Source organism: Cetorhinus maximus, chromosome 4 (assembly GCF_964194155.1).
Source record: "Cetorhinus maximus chromosome 4, sCetMax3.hap1.1, whole genome shotgun sequence".
Classification (NCBI taxonomy): Eukaryota; Metazoa; Chordata; class Chondrichthyes; order Lamniformes; family Cetorhinidae; genus Cetorhinus; species Cetorhinus maximus.
The window spans coordinates 31,000,957-31,024,511 of record NC_135882.1 but is presented as its reverse complement, the minus strand read 5'-3'; the positions used below and the strand labels follow the sequence as shown (position 1 = coordinate 31,024,511).

General features: G+C 47.4%; 1 protein-coding gene across 1 annotated transcript in view; it reads right to left on the bottom strand.

Moving 5' to 3' along the window:
- Positions 1–6,978: 6,978 nt before the first annotated feature.
- The window catches only part of LOC144679560 (brain and acute leukemia cytoplasmic protein-like), a 49,287-nt gene continuing 32,710 nt past the window's right edge, over positions 6,979–23,555 (bottom strand). Inside the window, 2 exon segments of the mRNA XM_078540060.1 lie at positions 6,979–8,008; positions 8,011–8,094. Of these exon segments, the coding sequence (XP_078396186.1) occupies positions 7,859–8,008; positions 8,011–8,094 (234 nt within the window). The 3' untranslated portion in view covers positions 6,979–7,858.

The window sequence follows — 23,555 nt, the reverse complement described above, 5'->3', positions numbered from 1 at the left end:
GTCAAAATAATTTGAGAAATATAGGTGTAATGTTAGTCAGAAACCTGGAATATACTGGAGACACAAATTTTCATAGTCGGGATGAATTACCAGGACTGGATGCAAAGTTGTGGATAACTTTCTGAGTTGCATTCATTTTGGAGCACACTCTGGGGCAAAGCTTGTCTGTACATGAACAAGATGAAAGGAGCCCTCTTTAAATAAGCTGCCATTTCTCCTTCATTTCTTGATACATCAAGCCTCGTTTCATTACTGGGCTCCATTTTTGATAATTAAAATTCAGTGAAAATTTCAAGCAACTTTTTAATAATAAAAAATGAATCCAATGATTTGAACAAAGTGTTTTCTCTGCAGTCTTTACAAGTTGACATTTAAGAATCGTCTCCAAGTAAATGGAGCCCAAATAATCCTTGAAGAACTTGGCAGACCCACTTCTGTATAAAATTAAATGGTTCCTATTCATTGTTAAAGTATATCTGCAAAGTTGGGTGCTTATACCCATGGACACCGCATTTGTGTATATTGTGAATGTACTTGATGACGATGATGAAGATCTATGCTGTTGATCTGTGCAGACCTAATTTATAATAAATTCAAAATTACATATATAGTTCTCTCTCGCATAAAGCCTGTCAAAAGCAGAGCTTCTGCTTTGAGCACAATTGGCAATTCAGGTGCATAGGGTGTTCACAATTGATTTATGGTTCAAGTTTCCACTCAAACAAATTTGCATAAACACAAATGTAAAATCTTCCATGAACCAGTGCAATAGGGCAGTGTTTAGAATGTAATTGTGTATTTTTTCTTGCATTAAAAAGATTCATTATAAAATATATTTAGTGTAGTTTAAATGATATGGGGGAAAATTGATTTATCATGAAAAATAAGCATTTTAATAATCGTTCTGTCTATCACCTGTAAGTAACCCAATTTTAAATGATAATATTTGCAGATGACTTTAACTAACTATATAGAACTCATTAGAGTACAGTAGTCGATTTCCTAGTAAATTAAATATTTCCTCAGTGGTTAAAAGCTTTGAAAAGGTGCTTGTGGTGCCCTTACACTTAAAAAAGAAAGCTTAATTAATTGAAAGCTGGCAAATGGGTAAAATGAGTGGAAGCTTGCGTGGTGATTAATTCTATCCAGGTCATTACCAGTTTTGTGGGTGCGGCCGGCTTCCAGCACAACATTTTTAAACTAGCGAATACGATTTTGGAAATTTGATTTGTGCTGGATGGAACTTGCGCTTGACATTCCTTCATATTTTTGGATTGACTGATTTCCAGCAAATTATGCTACCTCTTAAACCTTGTAAACCTTTAACTTTTAAAAGAAATGCACGTTTGTTCAATGGTTTTCCATTGAGCAGCACTATTTTAAATGAATGCCTGAATTACCTGTCCCCAATTGCCTATCTCCACGATGGCTTGGTTATTATCTATATTCTCTCACTTCGAACTAAGCCATTTGGAGTAACAAGGACTCATGTTTGATCCCTGTACTGAGTAGGGTGCTACAATTAGACTCCACATCTCTGGATTAGCAAGGGGAAAACTCAGCTAGAGTTCCTAATGTTGATTGTTACCCAGTATTCCTACTACAAACCTGTACAAATGTAGATGTTTGGTGAGGATAGAACTGAGTTTGGTTATGATGGCTGAATAGGCTAGTGACATTTTATTAATAGTATGGGAAAGACTTGAAAAATTGGGGCTTTTGCATCAGAACAATACAGATTACAGTGCAATATGATAGAAGTATTTTAAATTAGGGTGGATAGAACTAAACTGTTTCAAGTAGTTGAGGGGTCTAGAATAAGCAGCCAGGTTCAGAATAAGAAACTTAGAACTGAAAGAAATAGAAACACATTTACACAGAGTTGTGGACTGTGAAGTTCATTTTCATGGTTAGTGGTTGAGGCAGAAACATTCAAGGTTCGATTGGATAGGAAGACCGAGGGAAAGGGGATAAATTAATGAAGGGATATGGGAACCAGGCATGTAATTGTGACTAGGACTGCTTGCTATGTGCAGGTTAAACAACCGACCGGGACTTTCCCTGAAATCGGCAAAGTCCGATATCAGGCGGGGAAATCGGTGTTTGACCTACCGATGGCAATGGTGGAATTTCACTCTGTATCGTGTGGAACACTGTGAAAAAAAATCAGAGGCACGGGTTTTGTGTTAGATTGCTGGTGGGCAGCCTCAGATTCGCCTGCCCCACCGTGACCTTAGGCCTTCAGTAATCCGAGTAATTCAATGGCCGCCTCTCCAAGGGATAGGAAGCTGCTGGAAACTGAGGGCTGCCAAAGCTGGAAACATGCTCTCCCCAAATTTAGCGACGCCACCCTCAAGTGCCTACTAGAGGCAGTGGAGGCCCGGCGCCAGGTTAACTATGCTTGCTCTGGGTGAAGACTAGCAAGCGAGGTCACTAATCAAGCATGGGAGACAGTGTCAGCGGTGGTCAGCACTAACGCCCTGCAACAGAGGACAGCCGCCCAGTGGCGAAAGAGGATGAATGATTTCCTCTGTTCCACCAGGGTAAATCATTCTTCTCATCACTCTCAACTCACACACTCACAAACCCATCACACACCCACAGGGATCTCACTCTTTGCCAGCTCAAGGTTTATCACTGCTTACATTCTCACACACACCTTCATCTGACCTGTGGACCGTGTCCTCATCCCATTCATGGCACCATTCATCACCCACACATGCCAGGCATCCCTATCACCTGGCCTGGCAGGCAGCCTGCTTACACTCTTTCCATCTGTCTTCCAGCAGGACAAGCTGGCACACAACAAAAGGGAGAGGTCGCCGACTGGTGGAGGAATGCTTGACCTCAAGGTCCTCACAGACTTTGAAAATAGAGTCATCCAGCTGGCCGGTGAAAATCTGGACAATCCCTGTGTTGATGGTGAGGTCGGCAGTGCTCTACCAAGTGAGGTTCCACCACTGCAACATCCATCAGAAAAACATGCTGTAAGTGATGTGTCCTGTTTCATAGGCCTCTGTCATGCACTAATTATCTCTCCTCTCTTTTGCAGGCACATGTGGGAATCAGCTGAGGGGTTCCACGTGCTAGGTCCTTGACTCCAGCCCCGAAAACACCGTGGAAGAGGAATCCTCAGACACCAACATAGAAGACATGTCACAGCGCTCACCCACACCCTCCATCAGCGCAGAGACACACGCCTCGGTGGGAACTAGTTCTAGAGTAGCCTCACATGAGCACATCACACTTCTGATCCACAGCAGGCAAAGGCAGGGACATCCCAGGGTGCCAATACTCGGAGGGTTACTGGCGGCCAGGAATCTACTGAGTCTGAGTCAGATGAGAAGCCTCTGTACTCGGTCATACCTCAGTTGTTGGAGCCGCAAAGGCAAACTCGGGGACATCGAGGAGGGATGTTTGCTGCACTCCTCAGATTGCAAGGCACGATGGAGGAATCTGTCCTCCTTCAGACCAAAGTGATAGTGCCGGCATGCCAACGCACTGAGGTCAACACTGGTAGGTTGGCGGCTGCTGTGGAGACCTTGGTCCAGGACACTAGCCCTGCACTGCTGCAAGAGCTGCACTCCATCACTGAGGCATCCACAGTCTTTGAAAATAGAGTGTCAATGTGAAAGAGGGAGATGGGGCATCTCAACCTCAATCCAGCTGCCCCTCCCTCTCAAGGAGTCAGCCCGGGGCCATCCACCCAGGTGACTCTGGGAATATCTGGCCCATCCGAATCCCCTCTCCTTATGACCCCAGCAGCTCCAGCTCCACAGGCTGAGGAAAGTGGCACTGCCACACATCAGGACCCTGAAAGAAGGCCGGCACCCTTCAGGTCTCCGCTCTCCAGAGGACGCCCGCCAAGGTCAACATAGATGTAGCAGGTCACCTTCACCTCCTCTGTGGATGTCGGGTATGCACCAAGATGTAGTGGCAGTGTTAGAAAGGTCAAGAAGACGTAGTTGTATAATGTGGACAAAGGTGTTAATCACTTGAACATAATGTTGACATAATGTTGTCAATACGCTCCCAAGAATGTCTCCCTGTCCACGGCTCCTTGATATGATGAACAGTGTTTGACATGATTGACACAATCAGATGAGAGACTTTATTTCCTGCACAAAACAAAGGCTACTATTGTAGTCCAGGGCTGCTCCCCTGTGCCGTGCGTAACCTTTTGAACACAGTGATTGCCTGGCTTCAAAGCCACTCTCCAGATTAGTGATGCATGCACCTCCATGTGGCTTGTGTTTGCTGAAAGAATCTCATACCCAAGTGCCACCAGACTTTGTGATGTTCTCTGGGTGCTTTCAGTACCTTAGCGCAGGGGCTGGCCCTCAATCTCATCAGCATACCTGACAGGTGAAGGTGTGGTGCTGAAGGGAACAGGTGATGAAGCCTGCCAAAGAATCAAGTTATCTTAAAGTACATGTGCTGACTGTATCTCAGCAGAGTCTCCATGATATGAGCCTCTTCACAGAGCGTATGTGCGCTGCCCTCAGCCAGACAGGCGTCAGACATTCCCAGATGCAATGTGAAGTTCTCAGGAGTGTCCTCACTGCATCTCATCATCATCCTTCTGGAATCATGTGGCAATGAGGGCCTCACTAGTACGCCTGCCTCATCTGGCCAGTGCAATGGCCTCATTGCCTCCACGCTCACTTTCCAGGACCTCATCACCCTCATCCCCTTCGAATTCCTCCTCATTGGAGGAGACGTGCAGGTCTTCCATCTCATCATCCAGGTCCTTCCCCCTTTGCATCACCAGGTTGTGTAGTGTACAGCAAGCAACTATGATGCGTGGTGCCCTCTCGGGAGTGTACTGGAGTTCTTCGCCAAATCTATCAAGAACCAAGTGGTGGCAGAACCAGAGCCAGAACCAAAACTCCGGGTTGCGGCATGAGTCTTATTGTACCTTCTCTCACCAGGAGTCTGAGGCCGCTGCACATATAAGAGATATAATTGAAAGGCAATCAGCATGTACTTCCCCATTGAAGGAATTTCTGAGATGCTGGGCTGTAGAGACAAAATGGGGCAAAGTGTTAAATACACCCACAAGGCATCAAGAACTTGCATTGCCTTTAATGTAGTGAAACATTCCAAGGTGCTTCATAGGAGTGCAATCAGAAAACAATTGCCAGTGAGCTACAGAAGGAAACATTAAGACAGGTAATTAAAAGCTTAGTCAAAGAGGTAACTGAAGGAGTACCTTAAAGGAAGAGAGAGAGAGAGATAAAGTGGCATATGGAGGAAATTACACAATTTAAGGGTTAGACAGCTGAAGGCACAGCGACCAATGGTGGCATGAAGGAAGTCAGGGATGCACAAGAGGCTAGAATCAGAGGAATGAAGGGTTTGTGAAGGATTGTAGGCCTGAAGGAGGTGACAGAGCGAGGGAGGGGCCAGGCCCTGGTGGGATTTGAACGCAATGGCCTGAATTTTACCCTAGGCGGACGGGCGTGATTGGCGGGTCTGCGACCAGATGGGAAATGGGCCACCACCTGTAATTGGCCTCTGACTGTGATTTCATGCTGGTTGGCCAATTATGGCCTGCCCAACGTGAAATGTGGCTTTGCAATGGTCGGGATGGGCTGGGTGGAGGCGGGGGCCTGTCAGCCACTGGGCCCAATGGTGACCCGGCAGCCAGATTAGAAACAGCACAGGCAGCTCCTTGAAAGCTGCCAGGGAAGAACGTATTTGCAGCGTTCTGAACACCAAAGTTATGGCCTCAAGTGTGGCTGGAGATGCCAGGCGGGAGGACAGGTTCCGTGGGCACTCGGCCCTGCTGGTTTTCAAACGAGTGCCTCGCGGTCCTCCTGGAGGAGGTGGCTGCCAGGAGGGACACCCTTGTCCCCAAAGATAGAAGGAGGAGGCCACCGCACCTAACAAAAAGAGCTTGGGACGAGGTGGCAGCGCAGGTCAGCAGCCACAACGTTGTGCGGCACACATGGGTGCAGTGCCGCAAAAGGTTTAACGGTCTGCTGTGCTCGGGAAGGGTGAGTACCGTGTTGGCATGGATCAGTGTGGTGAAGTGTGAAGGGCTGGCTCAGAACAGAGAGAAGAACATAAGAAATAGGAGCAGGAGGAGGCCATTTGTCCCCTCAAGCCTGCCCAGTCATTCAAAAGATCATGGCTGATCTGCCCCAGGCCTCAACTCCTCTTTCGTGCCAGTAACAGATGAAGCTGTCAAGTTTAAATAAGCAACCAGCCGCAAGCTATCTCCTAAACTCTTCACAATTCACAATGGCAATGCTGCTGACCCTTTTTATTCTGCCCTTGGATGAGGTTTTGCAAAATGTGGGCTGCCCGCCTGCCCATTTTGCCCGTGCGATGAGTGCGAAATCACATGGGCAACATAAAATTGGGTTCAATTGGGTTTTTAATGGCCTTAAGTAGCCTCTTTATTGATGGCGGGTGCAGCTCTGACACCTGCGCGCACCCGCCGACCAGAAGATTGCGTGCGTGCGGGATGACGTCGGGACGCTCGCCTGATGTTTTCTTGCGCTATTTTAAGCCCGATCGGGTCGGGCTTTTGCCCACCCGCGAGGCATCAAATTCTGCCCAATATGAACATTTCAAATCAAGGCACTTGGGGTCCAGGAGCCAACATGGATCAGTAAACATAGGAATGAGGGGAGGACGCAACTTGGTTTAAGCATGTAATTAATTCCAACTTTGAAACAAAATGCTGGTAAGAATTTGGTATGACCGCATTTAATATGCAATGGAATATTTTAATAAATATTTTATGGTGGAATAAAGAAATTCAAATTTACTCTATATCACAACACATATCTCTGCATTAAAAGCACACACCTCAAAGACAATGAAAATATAAAAAATAAATTTTACAGGAATAACTCACATTTAAGCTGTTGTGAATTTGACCTGTTCCCTCCACCTTGCCAACACCCCACCCCCGCCATTTCTGATCCTCCAATCAGGATGAATCATCCTCCAGTGGATTAACTTTTTCCTGGTTGCTAAGGAATAAAGCCAGTGCATTGTTTTTTTTAACTCATATGAGTGTCTGGAGGAAAATAAACCTACATTAGTCCAAGTTTCAGGATTGTCACACACTTCCCTGTCCTGTCATATGATGGGTGAGTTACATATCTTAAATGGGTTATCCTTTGGGGTAATGAGTAATGACAAAATGCTGTAAGTCTGGGAGAGTTGGAATGAATCCTGCTTTTTACTCTGCAGCAATAACACCAGCCATGCAAAACTCTTTAATTCCATTCTGTTGTGTGTGAAACATGGGGCTGTATGTGGTAATCACTGGGGCAAGGGAGAGGGAAATAATGAGTAATTTTCTATAAAATATGAAATTTGGAAGGTTAGCCAGATAAAACATTTCACGGTAACAAACACTTCTTTAAAGGGCAAGGGAGAGGAAGTGAAACCATAATGTATTAAGCATTTCTCTTAGACAAGTTAAATCGATATGGAGTGATCCCTCTTGGAATTCACTCCATCTGTCAAAACTTAATGACAAAATTCTGGACAGGAGAAAAACCACAAGAAATGGTCAAAAGCATTTTAAAGAGATTTAAAACCAGCCTAGGTAGATCAATGAGAACTCAAGAGATCTTTTAATTAGTGTGAAATTGTCCGTTTGGTTCCATCTGCAAACAAGACCAATAGATTTATAGGAAAACTTACATGCATATCTTAGGTTGCTTAAAACTTGTATATACTCAGAATTCCAGATAAAATCATAGGTACATTTTGCCATGTTAATTACAGCTCTACTTTGCTTTCTTAAAAATAACTTAGGAAGATCTACATCACCAAATTTTCAATGAATCTTCGAATGTTGGTTCTCAAGGCACAAAGAAATATTTTTTTCCACTCACTTTGAAGGTTTTTCAGCATTTTGTTCCTTCAAGTCCTTTTGTGGCAATGTGGCAAATCTATTGTAAAGTGCACAATATTGATCCCTTTGCCTTGTAAGCTCCTGGGTTAATTGCTTTTTTACTTCATGCAGTTTTCCATTTTTCTTCCATCTGACTCAACTGAACAGATATTTTTTGTGACATGAATGCTGACTTCTTTTGCCGGCATTTTGTTGGCATCCCGTTTTTTCTTCTAAGCAAGCAGAAATAGGTTATTAAGTTTAAAAGTGGTTAGAGACATCAAATTACAATGAAGAGCTGAAGAGACATAGCAAAGTGATTGCTGAATGTTGACCAAAGTACCTTTCTAATCTTTTTCTAGGTTTCACATTTATACAGTTGAAGTTCATTGTAGAAAATTGGATGTCAGAGAGCATGTTACAAGAATATGATTTAGTTGAAAAATTGTAATACATCGGAAACCAGAGGTTAGATTTTACGAACAGGCATTGGAAGGGGTGAGGAGTGGGTGAAACTTATCCCTAGCAGTCAGAAGTCTCAGCCATTTCGAGGGCTGGACCTTGTTACCCTGAATGGGCTTCCGACTGCAGCTTGTTGACTACAGGCACAATACAGGGCAGCCTGAAGGCCAAACCAGCAGCCAGGAAGGTTGAACCAGTGGGGGGGATTGCAGAATTGATTTGGCCTGGGGAAGCAGAGGCTCATATTATTTGTGTTCCGCATTACTGCTCCAAGTTATGTCACATGACCTCAATTTGCATGGAAGAATGAGGTCTGATTCAGGTGGAGCGCCCAGCAAAAGTCCCCAATAAATATGGTGACAGAACAGAAACAGTACGGTTATCTGACCAGCTATTTTGACTTCATTACCACCCTGATTTTGACAAGTGAGCTTGGTTAAAATCAGTAATCAGAGGAGCAAGCACAAGTGTCAATCATGAACTAATTCCAGAAAGAGGTTACATGCTGGAACTCATTCAAAGGCATATTTTTGGTGAAATATCTCTTTAATATCTTCTCAGGCTCTTTGTGACCTGAATCTTTCCAGATGACAGCAGACTTTTTGACATTATTACCATGATGCTTTTACAAACAGCTTTGTGACATAGGCAAAAAAAATGTGAACGCATTTGAATTTGTTTTTAATTATGGATAGAGGTGCTGCTTTTGAGATGGTGCTGACTTTTACTTGGCCAACATTGATCCTTCAAAACAAAACAAAAGATCTGATTATTCACTCATTCATTCCTGTACAAAGACTTGCCATCTGGGATTTAAGCAACCTGCCTTGTCATGTTTCCAATGCTGCTTTGTAGTTATTCACTTATGCACAATTTACAGTCATTAAAGAAAATGAAATAACTTGAATTTAAGTGGTGTCTTTCATATCCAGATGTTCCAAAACCGCTTTACAAGTTAATATATTTATTTTGAAGTACAGTCACTGTTATGATGTTAATACACTCAGCAGAGACAACAACAACAACTTGCATTTATATAGGGCAGAATTTTCTGCCTTCCGGGCGGGAGGGCCCGACCCAATCTTCGTCGGGCTGCGAGCCGATCCCCGCCGGACAAGCGGGCCCCGCCGCCATTTTACATGGGCGGGCCAATTAAGGCCCGCCCAGCGTGACATCCGGTGGGAAGCACTATGCGCTCCCTGTGTGGGCAGGGGGAGATTCTCCAAAAACGAGAGTGCGCTCTTTCGCGCATGCGCACTAAAGAGCGCACATCTCCCTGAGGCTACGTGCTGCCTCAGGGAGATCGCTGACAGTTCTAAAAACATTAAAAATAGAAAAATAAAAAATCCTTAACATGTCCCCTTCATGTGACAATGACATGAGATGGGACATGTTCATAATTTACACTAAAACTTTATTAAACTTTTTAAATCCCTACATGAAACCTCATCCCGCTGGTGGATGAGGTTTCATGTTTTTTCTATTCCCCGCCAGGGCTCCTGACCTGCCCGCCAACCTTAAGGTTGGACGGGAAGGTCCTTTAATTGTATTAATGATCTTGTCAATGGCCTCAATTGGCCATTGACAGGTCGGCAGGCCCGCAGCTGATTTTGCTGCGCCCCCGCCTTCCTGAAAATTTAAATGGGGTGGGATGACTTCAGGGGGAACCCCCGACATCATCCTGCATTGGCAAAATTCAGCCCATAATGTTTTTAATGCAGTAGAAATTCCCAAAGCTCTTCACAGGAGAATTATCAATTTGACACTGAGCCACGGAAGGAGATATTAGGGCAAGTGATCTAAGGCTTGGTTAAAGAGATAGGTTTTAAGGAATGTCTTAAAAGAAGAGAGACATAGAAAGATGGAGAGTCTAAACAGGGAATTTCAGATTTTTAGGGCCTCAGCAGCTGAAGGCAAAAGCACAGCGATTAAAAGTAAGGATCCTCAAGATTGTTTGAATAAAAAACACTGGAGAACACTGCTGTTCTTTGAATGAGCAGGCACACACAGCCAACACACCCAAAAATTGCCCATCCTCATAACTATATTGAATAATCCTCATTCTTTTAATTACAGATTCACAAATGCCAGAGTCAGTAATATGTCTGGGAATGAATTACATTTGTTATTGTGTTAAAACATTCAACTTTCAACTGACTACACACATAAGCAGTACATGCCAGGCCTACGTCTAGAAATATTAAATGTAAAGAACACCCCAGAAATTGTAAGCATTTGCCTGTCCAGGCCATTCACGATACATCCCTTGAAGGTAACTAAAGTTCTGAATTGATTTGTTTGGAACCCGCACTTACACCCGTTTTAGCAAACAAGCATCCTCATCATTAACTAACATACTGGACAGAATTTTCTGCTTCTGCCAGCAGCGGGAATTGTGAAAGGCAGGGGGACTTAATTTGGCAGAAGGCAAAAAATCTGCTTCCCAATGGCAGGATAAACTGTTGGACTTTTGTTTGTCTGACTTTCAAGGCAGGTTAAAGGCCGGTTGAGCTTCCCACCAAACAATGTCAGGAACCCCATTTGCATGCGTTAGCATCTCATGCATGCTCATTAAAAGGCCACCTCACCGGAATTAAGCTCCCCCTCCAAATTAAGCTCCTTGCTGGTGAAAATTTGGAATATTCAGTTTTATGACTGCGTGCACCTGGCAAGCTTCACCTCTTCCATGACTTTGAGGTCAGTAAGTGTGCTTTCTCCTTCTTGGGGACCTTACATAACTTCGCTCATATTGAGTACACTGAAGCTGGACAGGGGAGGCAGGCGAAGGCTGGATAGGGGAGGCAGGCCTACTGGAGAAGAGTGGGGAGAGTGTCCAGGGAAGGAGGGGGGAAAATGTCAGGGGAAAAGGAGGGTGAGAACGTCTAAGGAAAGGCAGAGAGAATGTCTGGGGATTGGAGGGGGTGGGGTGGTGAGGGGGAGTGTCCAGGGAAGTGTGGGGGGAAGTGTGCGGGGAAGTGGGGGTGAATGTCCAGGGAAAGGGGGTAGTGTCCAGAGAAGGGGAGTAAGTGTCCGGGGAAGGGGGAAGTGTGCAGGGAATGTATGGGGAACGCCCGGGGAAGGGGAGGGAGTATATTAGAGGGCAGGGTTGCTGCTGTCCACGGTGGGCTCCTGGGTGGAGAACTCGGTACTGGTGATTGGAGGGAACAGTCACAGTCAGAGGGGGGAATAGAATGCAATAGGGTGGCAAGTCCAGGGTGTGAGCCTGGTCGGTGAAGGTCTCATCTGGTGGGTCACGGAGGGGGACAAGACAGGTGGCTTGGATAATGGGAGGCAGCAGGGTCAGGGTGGGCATGGGGATGGTAACGACTGTCGGCTCTTGAGGGGAGGAAAGTCATTTGGAGGTGGATCATGATAGGGTCCAGGGTAATGGGGGAGGTTCAAGGGTGATGAGGGAGGGGGGAGGAATGGTGATATTGGGTGGGTCTATGATGATTGGGGTGGGGTGGGGAGTTGGTGGGTGACAGAGGGAGGGACAATGCAGTGGAGTGAGTTTGAAAGATGACGCGCACCATTTTCCAAACTGATCTTGACTACGCAGTTAGTTGGTCAGTGAGATCTCTGGAGGTGGAAGGAGGGTCTTTTTGGGTGAATGGAGTTCAAGTTCAACACACATGGCTGACTAAAGGGACACCCTAATAATTGAGGCAACTGGGTGTCAAAGCTGCCCACTTATGTTCTCCTGTCTATGGTTAAGCTTGCATTGTAGCGGGGTCTCATAACATTGAGATCCCAGCAGGGTCTGGAGCTGCCGTTCATTCTGTGACATTTGCCATTGGCTGCGGTCTGAGGCAGGATGAAGGGAGGGAGGGAGATGGAATGTCTCCAAGCGGCTGGTGGAGGGCAGCCAACTCGCGACTCCAAACCGCAACCCTCCCAGGTGAATGGTCACGGCTGACAAGTCTTTCTATGCTGCCAAGGCAATGGTCTCGCTATAGAGATTCGGGGGTAGTGGAGACAAACGTCCACTTTAGGTTTCTTGCACATGGCTTTCATCACCCTGGTCAAAAAGCGATGTCTCCAAACGCATTCATGTACGAATGGGAGGAACACCCATCTCTGGTCCTCCAGGGTGTGCTTTACCTGGAAGGGGTGGGGTGGGGATGTCATGACTAGATGGAGGCCAGGTGAAGGGCTTAGCACTGTCCTGCTGGAGATGGAGGGAAACTTATAAAGGACATGCTCACTTAGTGTATCACTTCAATTCATTCACACATCCACTGAGGCGTCGACGATACAGGCTGCAAGCAACCCTGCTTTGGTAAAGGCTCTCATCCAGATGAGGAGAAGGAGGACCCATCGTAGATTGGCACAGGGTCAGGAGGAGTAAGGGCTAGAGCAGCAAAAGGCTGTGGGGCCTTTACAAAGTCAAGAGGCTGGCGAAAATGGAACAATGCAACACGTGCATTGGCCCAACCATGGGTGTATCGCCAGCAATGCCTGAGGCGACCTCGTATGTCCCAAAATGTAGTTGCTCAATCTGCCAACTTCCCCAGTACGAGCTGTGGAGGCAAGGGCTCTGCAGGAGTAATACGGAGCTCCTGGCCTGCAGTTAATGAATGTCTATCCGGGTGTCCTTTAAATATGGCACCAGGACCTTTGACCCCATAAGGTAATGGCGGGGTGGGCCATGAGATTTGTTGAGCTACTTGCAGATGCATAATTAATGAACTAAAAGGTGGAAGATCACACGTGTTTACCAGCCCCGCGCCCAGTGGGAATCACACCGACTTTCCCGCCCGCCCATGGACCTAGTCTCCAGAATGGAAAATTCTACCCATTGCCTAATTCTTGCAGAGTTTTAATGTTATCTTCCTACCCTAATGTTATCTCAGCAAACTTTGCTTCTTATCTTCATTCTTCCTGAGTTACTACTCAACTCAGAAGTGTCATTCTGATCAAAGATAGGATCTGCAAGCACATAATATAAACCAATTCTCATCTACTCAAGTTGTTTAACCATAATTACTACATTAACTGTTCTATCCTTGGTTAAGGCATATCTATATTCTTACATATTACACTGAAATGTCAGACTACATTATCTGTTCAAATCCATACGGAAAGTTTGATGCACAGTTTTCTTCCTTAGAGATAAAAGTTTATTTTAGTTCTATTGTAGCATTCTGGTAACTGCTTTGATGGTCAGTAATAGAGGGAAGGGAAGGTGTGGGACCGTTGTTGAATGCAGAATTGGAGTTGTGTTTATTGGTATTGTAGCCAGATGTGTCAATCATGGATAGACCACCCAGAAAGTTGCTGTGTTGGTTGTTTCCTACCTTCTTCTTTCTCCTTAGCTAGTCGCACCACATGGTTGGTGTCTAGACCACCATGAATCTTGACACATAGTCTGCCAAGTATTACAGGGCTCCACTGCATAAGTGGAAGCTGTTACTTTAGCAGCCTAATGGTCTGCTCTATCACATTTTGTGTAGCAGCATTACTTTTGTTCTATGAATTCTGCCCACATGTGCACTGGATGAGCATTGGAATCATGAACCATGTGCTCAAAGGATAGACCTTGTTTCCCAGTAGTCACTACAATTCTTCCTGGTGGCTCAAATCCAGATGGCCCTACAGAGTGTGGCAGAATACAGGCATCATGATTGCTGCCAAGATACCAGGCATTGGCCACTTGATGCTTTCCCAGTTCTAGCCATTCCTGCCAGAGGCGGGTGAGCAATGCAAGTGGCTATCCACTCACCAGCAGTGGCAATTAAATTAAATGGCTACTTGGGGCCAGATTGGGGATGCTGCTGGGATCATATTGGCGGTGAACAGGCTCCCAGCTGGGGCGAAGCCCAGCAGGTTCCTGGAGGTGGCCTCTAGGCGGTAGATTGGGTGGGGGGGGGTGAGGGCGAGTGGGGGGGGAAGGGGGTGGCGGGTGGGTGGGTAGGGGACACGGGGAGCTGCCAGCAACTCATCCTTTATTTATTCCATTGATTGGATGATTAGGGAGGTGGTCTATTAATTGGCTGCCTCCCATAAGATCTGGCCAGCAGACAAGTGACATTGTTGTGGTTGGGACTGGAAAATGGTTCCATCTCTCTGATAAATATAAGGCGACATGATTCAGTCCAGTGCAGGCCTGCTTGGATGTGGGCATGGGTTCCGGGCCAAAGTCGCACACCATCTGATAAGCGGGTAACTCTTATCACCCAGTAGCCAGCCTTTGACTTGTTTTGGTGGATTAAATACAGGTGGTACAGGGGCAGACTGAAGGAATCATGACTAGTGCAGGGATAACAGGCATTCACCTGCATCATGTGTTGCCTCTGATCATGCACCAGCTGTGCATCGAGGGAGGGGAGCCCATTTCAGTTCATGAAAATAGTTGAGTTCACATAAGGCACGTGCAAGGTAACGTGCCTGCAGGCAATGGCACCCTGCACCATGGGAAGCCTGCAATCTGTGCAAACCCTTGCACTCACTCCATATGCTTTTCTCTGCAACAGGAAATGAAATATCACTGTCTCTCAATGTGTAGAGAGCCTCAATGGCTTCCTTTATATAGCTGGGTACTGCAAACCATGAGATTTGCTTATAGCTCCAACAGCAGCCAGACACATAAAAGTAAAGAGTCACAGTCACCTTGTCACCGCAGGCAATGTTGTCTTTTCCCTGCTTTATGAGTTGTGGCTGCAGCAGTTGTCAGGTTTCAGTTACAATCTACTTGGTGAAACAAAGATGTCTCAAGTATTAGTCCTAGCTGAAGCTGAGATAAGAGAATTGTTCCTTAGAGACACTGGATAGATATGCTTTCTGGCTGAGAGCTCTTCCCTCCCTCCTCCTCCTCCCTCTCCCTATTCTAACGTGTTGTCCTGCTTTGCCTGGCCTCCCTTCATTCTATGAGTCATGCTCAAGTCCCAGAGGAAGACTATCCATTTCTGGAAGCAATTTATTTCAGCACAAGATTTTAAATCAACAAAAAAGTACCTCAACACCAATCACACGACTCCCTGTAGATTATTCAAAAGTATAGGAAAGCTCGAAAAACATTACAATTGCACTAGCAGCCAGAGAAATAATCCAGCAACTAACCTGGAAGTTGTTCATGATCCCTTTAAATAGCGCTGGTGGTGTGGGTGACAGGGCGGGTGTGGGTCCTTCATGCTGTTTAAAGTGCGTTAGCTGTTCAAGGTTAAGACAGGGTTGAGGCTGGAGCATAGAGTTTTAAAATGGCAGTCCTGGCATTAAATCATTGCACACTGACTGACATTATAATCTGCCGGCTCTGCATGGTACCAGCAGTCGTTAGGTTTGTCCGTGCAAACCCCTTTACCAAGGTGCTGCTGGTGCACTTCCCATTTTGAGCATTAGAATACCACACAATGCCTAAAAAAATGGGTGCTAGAGAGCACGATTTCTCCCCCAAATGTTTCTTAGACTTTAGTTTCTTCTCCATTACAAGGGTTCTTAAGGTTTCACCAAAAGAGATTATTGACAAAAATGGAAGTATTGCCGAAAAAAGGGACATTTTTTGTTGAAGCTTTTTGTCAGGAAAAATCGCAAAATACAAAATGTAAAGGGAACAAGAATTTATACTGTTTGAGAAGAGAGTACCGATTGGTTGGCAAGTGGACTTTGATTGGAAGAGGCATTGCCATGGAGAATGCACCAGTTTATGGTGACTGACAGTTAACTGCCAAGCACGGTTTGAAATTTAAACCAGGCAGCTGGTTGGTCAAGGCATTGCCCCGAGGAATGAACCAGCAAATGGCTGTTACTTATTTTGTTTAGCTGAAACAGGTACATTATGTGTACATGTTCTTTCTGTTTGCAAAGAACAGGGCCCTGTGTATTAATATATGTAGCTTCCAGTACACGTAAATGTGCCACACTTCGAGCTCGACTGACAACCTTAAATTGGTTGTCAGTGTAATTCTTAGCACACTGAATGTTATTTAGCAAATTTTGTCCAATCACAGAATCACATCAAATGTGGGACACTGTGTTTTGAGTTTTGCAAGCACGGGCTAGTTGGGTGCGGTCTGTACCATGCCTCTTGTGGACAATGGAAGGGACATGCTGTCTGATGCGATCCTCTGGTCTTTGGGATGTACAGCCTACATACCTAGCATCACACAGACACGGAAATTCATATACCACGTTAGTCATTTATGTGATAGGTAGAGCATTTTTTGGCTTGATGGCGGCATCCTGCTAGTGGCGAATACCACACGTGCTGCTACTGCATAGTATCAGTGTGAAACAGCTAGCTTCACCTGCTTGAATTTTTGAGATACCTTCCCTTCCAGGGTAATCTGAGGTAGACTGGACACTTTTCTGAGCTGAAAGTGCCAGCCTTAGGCCCGTTTATGTGTTTGTGTGATATACAGAGTGAAATGATCTGATCAGGGTAGCCATTATCCCGCAGGATGTCTTTGATGCACCCTATTTCAGCAGCAAACTTGCATGGTGAGCAAATGGCTCAGGCTCTACTTCAGAGATTGCCGATAAGGCCAATCTTATGGTGCGTGGAAAAATGGAAATGACAAAATTGAAAATAACATGGGGTGGTAATCGCTTGGGTGGTACATAGTAAGGAACATAGGAAATAGGAGTAGGCCATTCGGCCCTTCGAGTCTGCTCCACCATTCAATGAGATTATGGCTGATTTTCTACCTCAATGCCATTTTCCCACAATATCCCTATATCCCTTGATATCTTTAATATCTAGAAATAGATAGGAGACAAGGAGTAGAGATAAAAGGAATGGTTTTTGACTGCAGCGATGTTCCCCAGGGACATATACTGGGGCTTCAATTTTTCACCATATACCTATATAAATAACTTGGATGAAGGAATAGAGAGTTGCACATTGAAGTTTGTAGGTAATACTAGGTTAGGATGCACAATAATGTGTGTAGATAACAACAACAACAACTTATATTTATATAACGTCTTTGATGGAACGAAATGCCACAAGGCACTACACAGGAGCATTATAAAACAAAGGATGACACCAAGTCATGTAAGGACATATTAGATCAGATGACTAAAAGCTTGGGAAAAGAGGTAGGTTTTAAGAAGTATCTTAAGGAGAAAAGCAAAATAAAGAAATGTAGAGGCGTAAGGAGGGAATTCCAGAGCTTGGGGCTTAGACAACTGAAGGCATGGTCGCCAATGATGGAGCAACTATGATTGGGAATGCATAAGAGGCCAGAATTAGAGAAGTGCAGGTATCATAAAAGGTTGTGGGGCTGGAGGAGATTATAGAGACAGGGAGCGGCAAGGCCATGGAGGGATTTGAAAACAAGGATGAGAATTTTAAAATCAAGATATTGCTTGACTGGGAGCTAATGAATGTTAACAAGAACAGAGTAGAGAGGGGAATGGGGCTTGCTGCGAGTTAAGACATGGGCAGCAGAGTTTTGGATGACATCAAGTTTGCAAAGATAAGAGAAGGAAGTCACAAAAAACATAGTGGGCAGAATTTTCCGTTTGTTGGTCGGGCAGGCCTGATCGACTCGGCGGTGGGCGGGCAGCCAATTGACGCTGGCGAAATGGGCCGCGCCGCCATTTTCCGCGGGCGGGCCAATTAAGGCCCGCCCAGCGGGTTAGCGACTTCCGTGGAGAACGGGAAAATAGTCGCAGGGGCGGGCAGCCTCAGACTGATGGTTCCGACGGGGAACCAGCAGCCTGTTTAAAGAGTGGCCAGGCAGCCTGCTTGAGGCAGTGCACCATGGCCACTCGGGGAGAGAGAGAGGCAGCGACAGGACAGCAGCATGAGCAGGAAGAGGGGGGCAGGCTGCAGGAGAGGCCAGCGGGGGGACCAGTGTGCCCCTCGATTCTCTGATGCATGCCTTGCTGTCCTCCTCCATGAGGTAACTAGCCGTCGGGATATATTGTATCCGGATGATGGGAGGAGGAGTCATCAGGCAGGAGAAAGTTGGTGACGCTGTAAGCGCCCATGATGATGTGCGGCGCACAGGAACACAGTACCGCAAGAGATTCAATGACTTGCTGCGCTCTGGAAGGGTGAGTACCATGTCAGCCTTGGCCGTTTGACCCAGAAGGTAGGCCTAGCCTTTGAGCGCCCACCCCTCCGCTCCCCTGTTTTGCTGCCGTTACTGCATTGGGCATTTGGCGCATGCTGGGTGGGCAAACGGGGACTGACCATGCTTACATCAGCCTTAGTGGTTGAGGAGAAGATGGGTTCTCCCCACAGCATATGTTGGTGTTTGTGGCATTTGAGTAGTCTAGGGGCAACCTGCAGGGGAGGCAGCTAAACACATATTCAGAACTCCAACACAGGTCATATTGATGGTGATGAGATGGTGGAAGGGGTGCCTCAAGGTGTCGTGGCCAAGAGCCATCTGCTGGCCTCGGCGCCGCACCTAGTTGCGCCTCCTTGCCATGGGCGCTAAGACCCGTGTGTTATTCAAAGTGATGGACGCTGAATGTGTCCAAGGTGGCCGTTGGGGGAGGGGGTTGGGACCAGCCGTACTATCTTCTGGGGATTGATCACAGTAGTGTGGACAGGAGCCTCTGGAGGCCTCAGATGGGCCACTGTGGTTGGGGTGAGGCGTGCACGTGCAGAGTACATGAGCGATCAGTCCCAATAAATCCTCTTCTCTGTTCTGCAGGCAAAAAGTAAACACAATCAGCGGGAGCGCCAGAGGACTGGAGCTCCAGCGCCTCATGACCTTTGAGGAGTAGGCCATGGAGCTGGGGAGGAGGCAGGCGGCCAGGGCAGCAGGTGGCAGTGAGGCTGGGGTCCAGCGGACAGTTATTTGAGGCCCACAGTCCCATCCACTCTGTCTGCCCTCCATCCAAACCACTGATGGCTGCTGCAATCGTTAATGCTGCAACACTGCTCATTCACAGACTGAGACACTCTGACATGTGGGACATACAGGAGGGACCCTCGTCCCCTTGAGGAATCGCGTCTCCAGCACCTTCCAAAGTCACCTTATGCCATTTGCAACCACTATCCCCATGGCCTAACATGCCATAGCATCACTGTTGCACAGCCAAAGACTTATTGCATCTCAGGGGGAGTTTGAACCTCCACCACCCTTTCAGCCAGTGTGCCCCACATTACTCTGCCCAAAAGGTCCTCAACACCTCAGCTGTGAACCTCATGGCACTCAACTTAAATAAATGCCACCACATTACTCATCCCTGTGCCAAGGGGAAATGTTGCCTTCTGCCCACCCGGTCTATGCCCCTCCTAACGGAATGAAGGTCAATAATGTGACCTCTCAACCTCCTGTGATCCACAGCAAATGTCGCAAGTGTTTGGGATGTTTCCTCAGCTCTGCAACTATCCAGGCCAGCATGCATCCAGGTCAGGTATCTCTGCACTCTCCCCACTCCAATGGTACATAACATGCCATGTGGCATTCCTGAGGCCATCTGACCAGCCTGTCTTATGCGCGCCTAATGTTTGGGCCTCCTCTTGACTCTTTTCCACCCCACCAATGTTCGTCTCCTTAGTGTCTTGAAGGCTGAGCAACTTATGAGGCTGGTGGGGAAAGGGATGAAAGGTTTAACTGACTGTACGCTAACTGATGCACTGTCCTTGCTGTTAATTTCAGCATCACCACCAGATCGCTGCGCCCAGAGACACCGCAGCACCCCCTCCACACGTGAGGCCCAAAACTAGCGGCACATCATTTCAGCCAGCTAGGCACCAGCACACACACAAATGCCTCGGTGGGTAATTTACTGTCGGCTAGTGTCCCAGGGCACAGTGGAGGGGGCACTTCACAATCGCTGGAGGAGATGGTTGGGACAGAGAGTGTCGATGGCGCCAGCAGCCGGAGGGCTGCAGGGGACGAGGCACATGCTGAGTCCAGCTGATGACGTGCCTCTGGAGTTGTCACCAATGCAGCAGCTGCAGGACAAGCGGCAGGAAGCACGTTCGCATCTGGCAGGGTTGCATGAGGGTATGATTCAGCTGGTCTCTGCGATGGAGGAGTCCAGGCAGAGTGCACGTGAAGGCATGAACCTCAGGGCAGTGCTTCAGGCTTCCTCCACTGAGAGATTGGCGACTTTCATGGAGAGGGTATTCAATCGGATGGAGAATCTTCTGATTGGGTTAGGCTCTGACCTGCAAGCCCTCACAGCGGCACTGGCCACGGGCGGTCATTCCCAATGTGGGAGATGTTGTGGGCATCAAGCATCGGCGCTCGGTGCCCATGCATTTGCGGTGAGCAAGGAGGTCCAGTGCATGTCAGTGCAGCAGCTGCCTGTTGTCGTTCCGAGCTCCTCTCAGGACGCTCCAGATGAGGGCAGCAGCTCCTCTGCCCCTCTGCCAGTCAACGTTGCTTCCATTGAGGTTGTGACAACTGGGGAGGTGCCAGTTCTGGAACTGGCCACTCCCTCCCAGGCGGGGCCATCACAGGCTCCACAGGCCAGAGGACGCCCGCCAAGGTCATTGACGCCAACAGGACAGCAGAGTCAGCAGGTTGTCTCACAAGCCACTCCGACCGATGGGGCAACACCTAGACTTAGCGCCCGCAAATGAAAGCATAAGGCACGTTAGGCACTCAACGGATTTGTCACTGGTGATTTTGTGTTGGCCTTAGAATAGGGAAAAACATACTTATGTTTGCAATGGAGATGTTTCTGTTATATTTTGGACATAATAAAGTCCATTTTTCTGACCATGGCTGAGGGTGTTTCCTTTGTGCTGCATTTGTCTTTTTCACAGACATATCATGAGTGTTTGAGTGGATATTGATGTTTCAGTACTAAGCCCTTAGTTGCAGCTAATGAGGTGGAAGATGTAGCACCTAAGTGCCACGTGTGGAAGCGCCAGGCAATGCTGGTCCTGCTGATCTATTTGTGTGGAGCTAGCTGAAGGTTTGTTGGATTAAATTGGCCCGGGTGTCCCTGCCTCCTTGGTGTAGTAGCGGGTTGGCGTACTGCCCCATATCATCGCCCTGTGCTTCCTCATCCTCTGAGCCACTGCTGGATTCATCATGTGCAGCCTCATCCAGGGCGTCAAGGTCTTCATCATAAACAGCATCCCCCCTTTCCAGCACAAGATTGTGCAGAGTGCAGCAGACTACCACTATCACAGAGACGCGATCTGGGGGGTACTGGAGTGCGCCCCCTGAGCGGTCCAGGCAACGGAAGAGCATCTTGAGAAGACTGATGGCTCTCTCCACCACAGCCCTTGTAGAGGCATGGCTCCTATTGTAGTGCTGCTCAGCTTCTGTTCTTGGATGGCGTAGTGGCGTCATGAGCCACCTTCTGAGGGGGATAGCCCTTGTCACCCAGCAGCCATCCATCCAGCCGAGCCGGAGCACTGAAGAGCCCCGGCACCTGGGAGTGTCTGAGGATGTAGGCATCATGGGAGCTGCCTGGGTACCTTGCACAGACTTGTAGAATCTGCATCCTGTGGTCACACACTATCTGCACGTTCATGGAGTCGAAGCCCTTCCTGTTGACGAAGGCACCGGGCTCACCTGCTGGCGCCTTGATGCCCACAGTGTGCAGTCTATTGCACCCTGGACACGGGGAAGCCAGCAATGGCAGTGAAGCCTCTGGCTCGTTGTGCCTGACTTGCCTGGTCACAGCGGAAGTGGATAAAGGTCAATACCCGTCTGAACAGAGCATCTGTAACCTGCTTGACACAAGTGTGGACAGCTGATTGGGAGACACTGCAAAGATCACCCACCAAGCCCTGGAAGGAGCCAGAGGCATAGAAGTGGATGGCAACTGTGAGCTTCAGAGCCGCTGGCATGGGGTGTCCACCCATACAGTTAGGAGATATCTCAGGGCCAATCATCTGACAGATATAACTGACTGTCTACCTTGAGAGTCGGAGCCTCCTTTGGCACTGCACCTCAGTCATATTGAGGTAGCTGCTTCGCCGCCTGTATACCCTGGCAGCAGGATAGTGGCGTCTTCTGTGGCCCCTTCCGTCTTGGACAGCCTCTTGGCCCTGCACCCCTTGTGCCTGCACCTGGCCTCCCAAAGGAGGACGCCTGCCTAATGTGCCTTATGCTTTCGTTTGCGGGCGCTAAGTCTAGGTGTCGCCCCATCGGCCGGAGTGGCTTGTGAGACAGCCTGCTGACTCTGCTGTCCTGTTGGTGTCGATGACCTTGGTGGGCATCCTCTGGCCTGTGGAGCCTGTGATGGCCCTTGGAGGCTGATTGTCCAGTCCTGGCCTCCTCCTTATTCTATCCCTCCCTTCCTCCTCAGAGGAGCTGCCTCCAGTGGAGATGTCAGAACCCATACCCCCAGGCTAAATGGAGGCCTCCGGAAAGCTGCAGGCCCGGGAAAGATTACTGTCTGCAGACTGGTTTCAAAGTACACAAGAAGCTCTTGGAAATCAATGTGAACTGCTAACAATCAAACAGGCAACTTTAAAACACTTTCTGCAATTAAAACTTTGTGGAAAACATGAACAACCCCTCTGATTCCACATATCCCACCAGTGCATGAGTTTTATTAAAAAATCTCCTACCCGCCTGCCCGTTGGGCCTGTGCGCCGACCCGAAGTTCACACGGGCCCCTCAAAATTTCTGGACAATTGGCAAGTTAGGGGCCTTAACGAGCCCTTCAATTAATGGCGGGCGCGTGTCCCGCTGCTGTGTTTGCCCGCCGACCGAAATATCGAGATGCTGTGCGCTGACGTTGGGACGCTCGCGCGACGTCAGCGCGTGACATTTTAAGTGCTGACGTGCGGACTCTGTCACCCGCATGTCAGCCAGAAAATTCTGCCCAGTGAGTTGGCAAAACTGTGGCTGAAGGAGCTTAATATGGGCAAGTGTGAGAAAGACACATAAGGATGTTCTTTCTGTTGAGAAACTAGTAGCTGGAGAAGAGAAAAGTGATTTGTGTGACGATGTACAGATATCATGAAAAGCTAGCATACAGGCAAGTTTAAAATTAGAGCTAGCCCATTTAGGAGTGAATCCAAGATGCACTTTTTAAACACTAGTGGGTAATAGGAATCTAGAACTCCTTCCCATAAAAGGCTATCAGTGTCAGCTCAACTGAAAGTTTCAAGATTAATACTGATAGATTTTTATTAAGTATGAGTATCAAGGAATATGGAGCAAAGGCAGGTAAATGAGGTTGAGATGTATATCCACCATGATCGAATTGAATGGAGGAACAGGCTTGATCGAGCTCAATGACCTACTTCTGTTCTTCTCTGCCTCACATGTTTTGAGCTTAATCAATAACCTTTTATCTGGACCTTTATCTAAAACCAGCTGGTACACCTCAGAGTTTATCAGTCCTTTTAGGT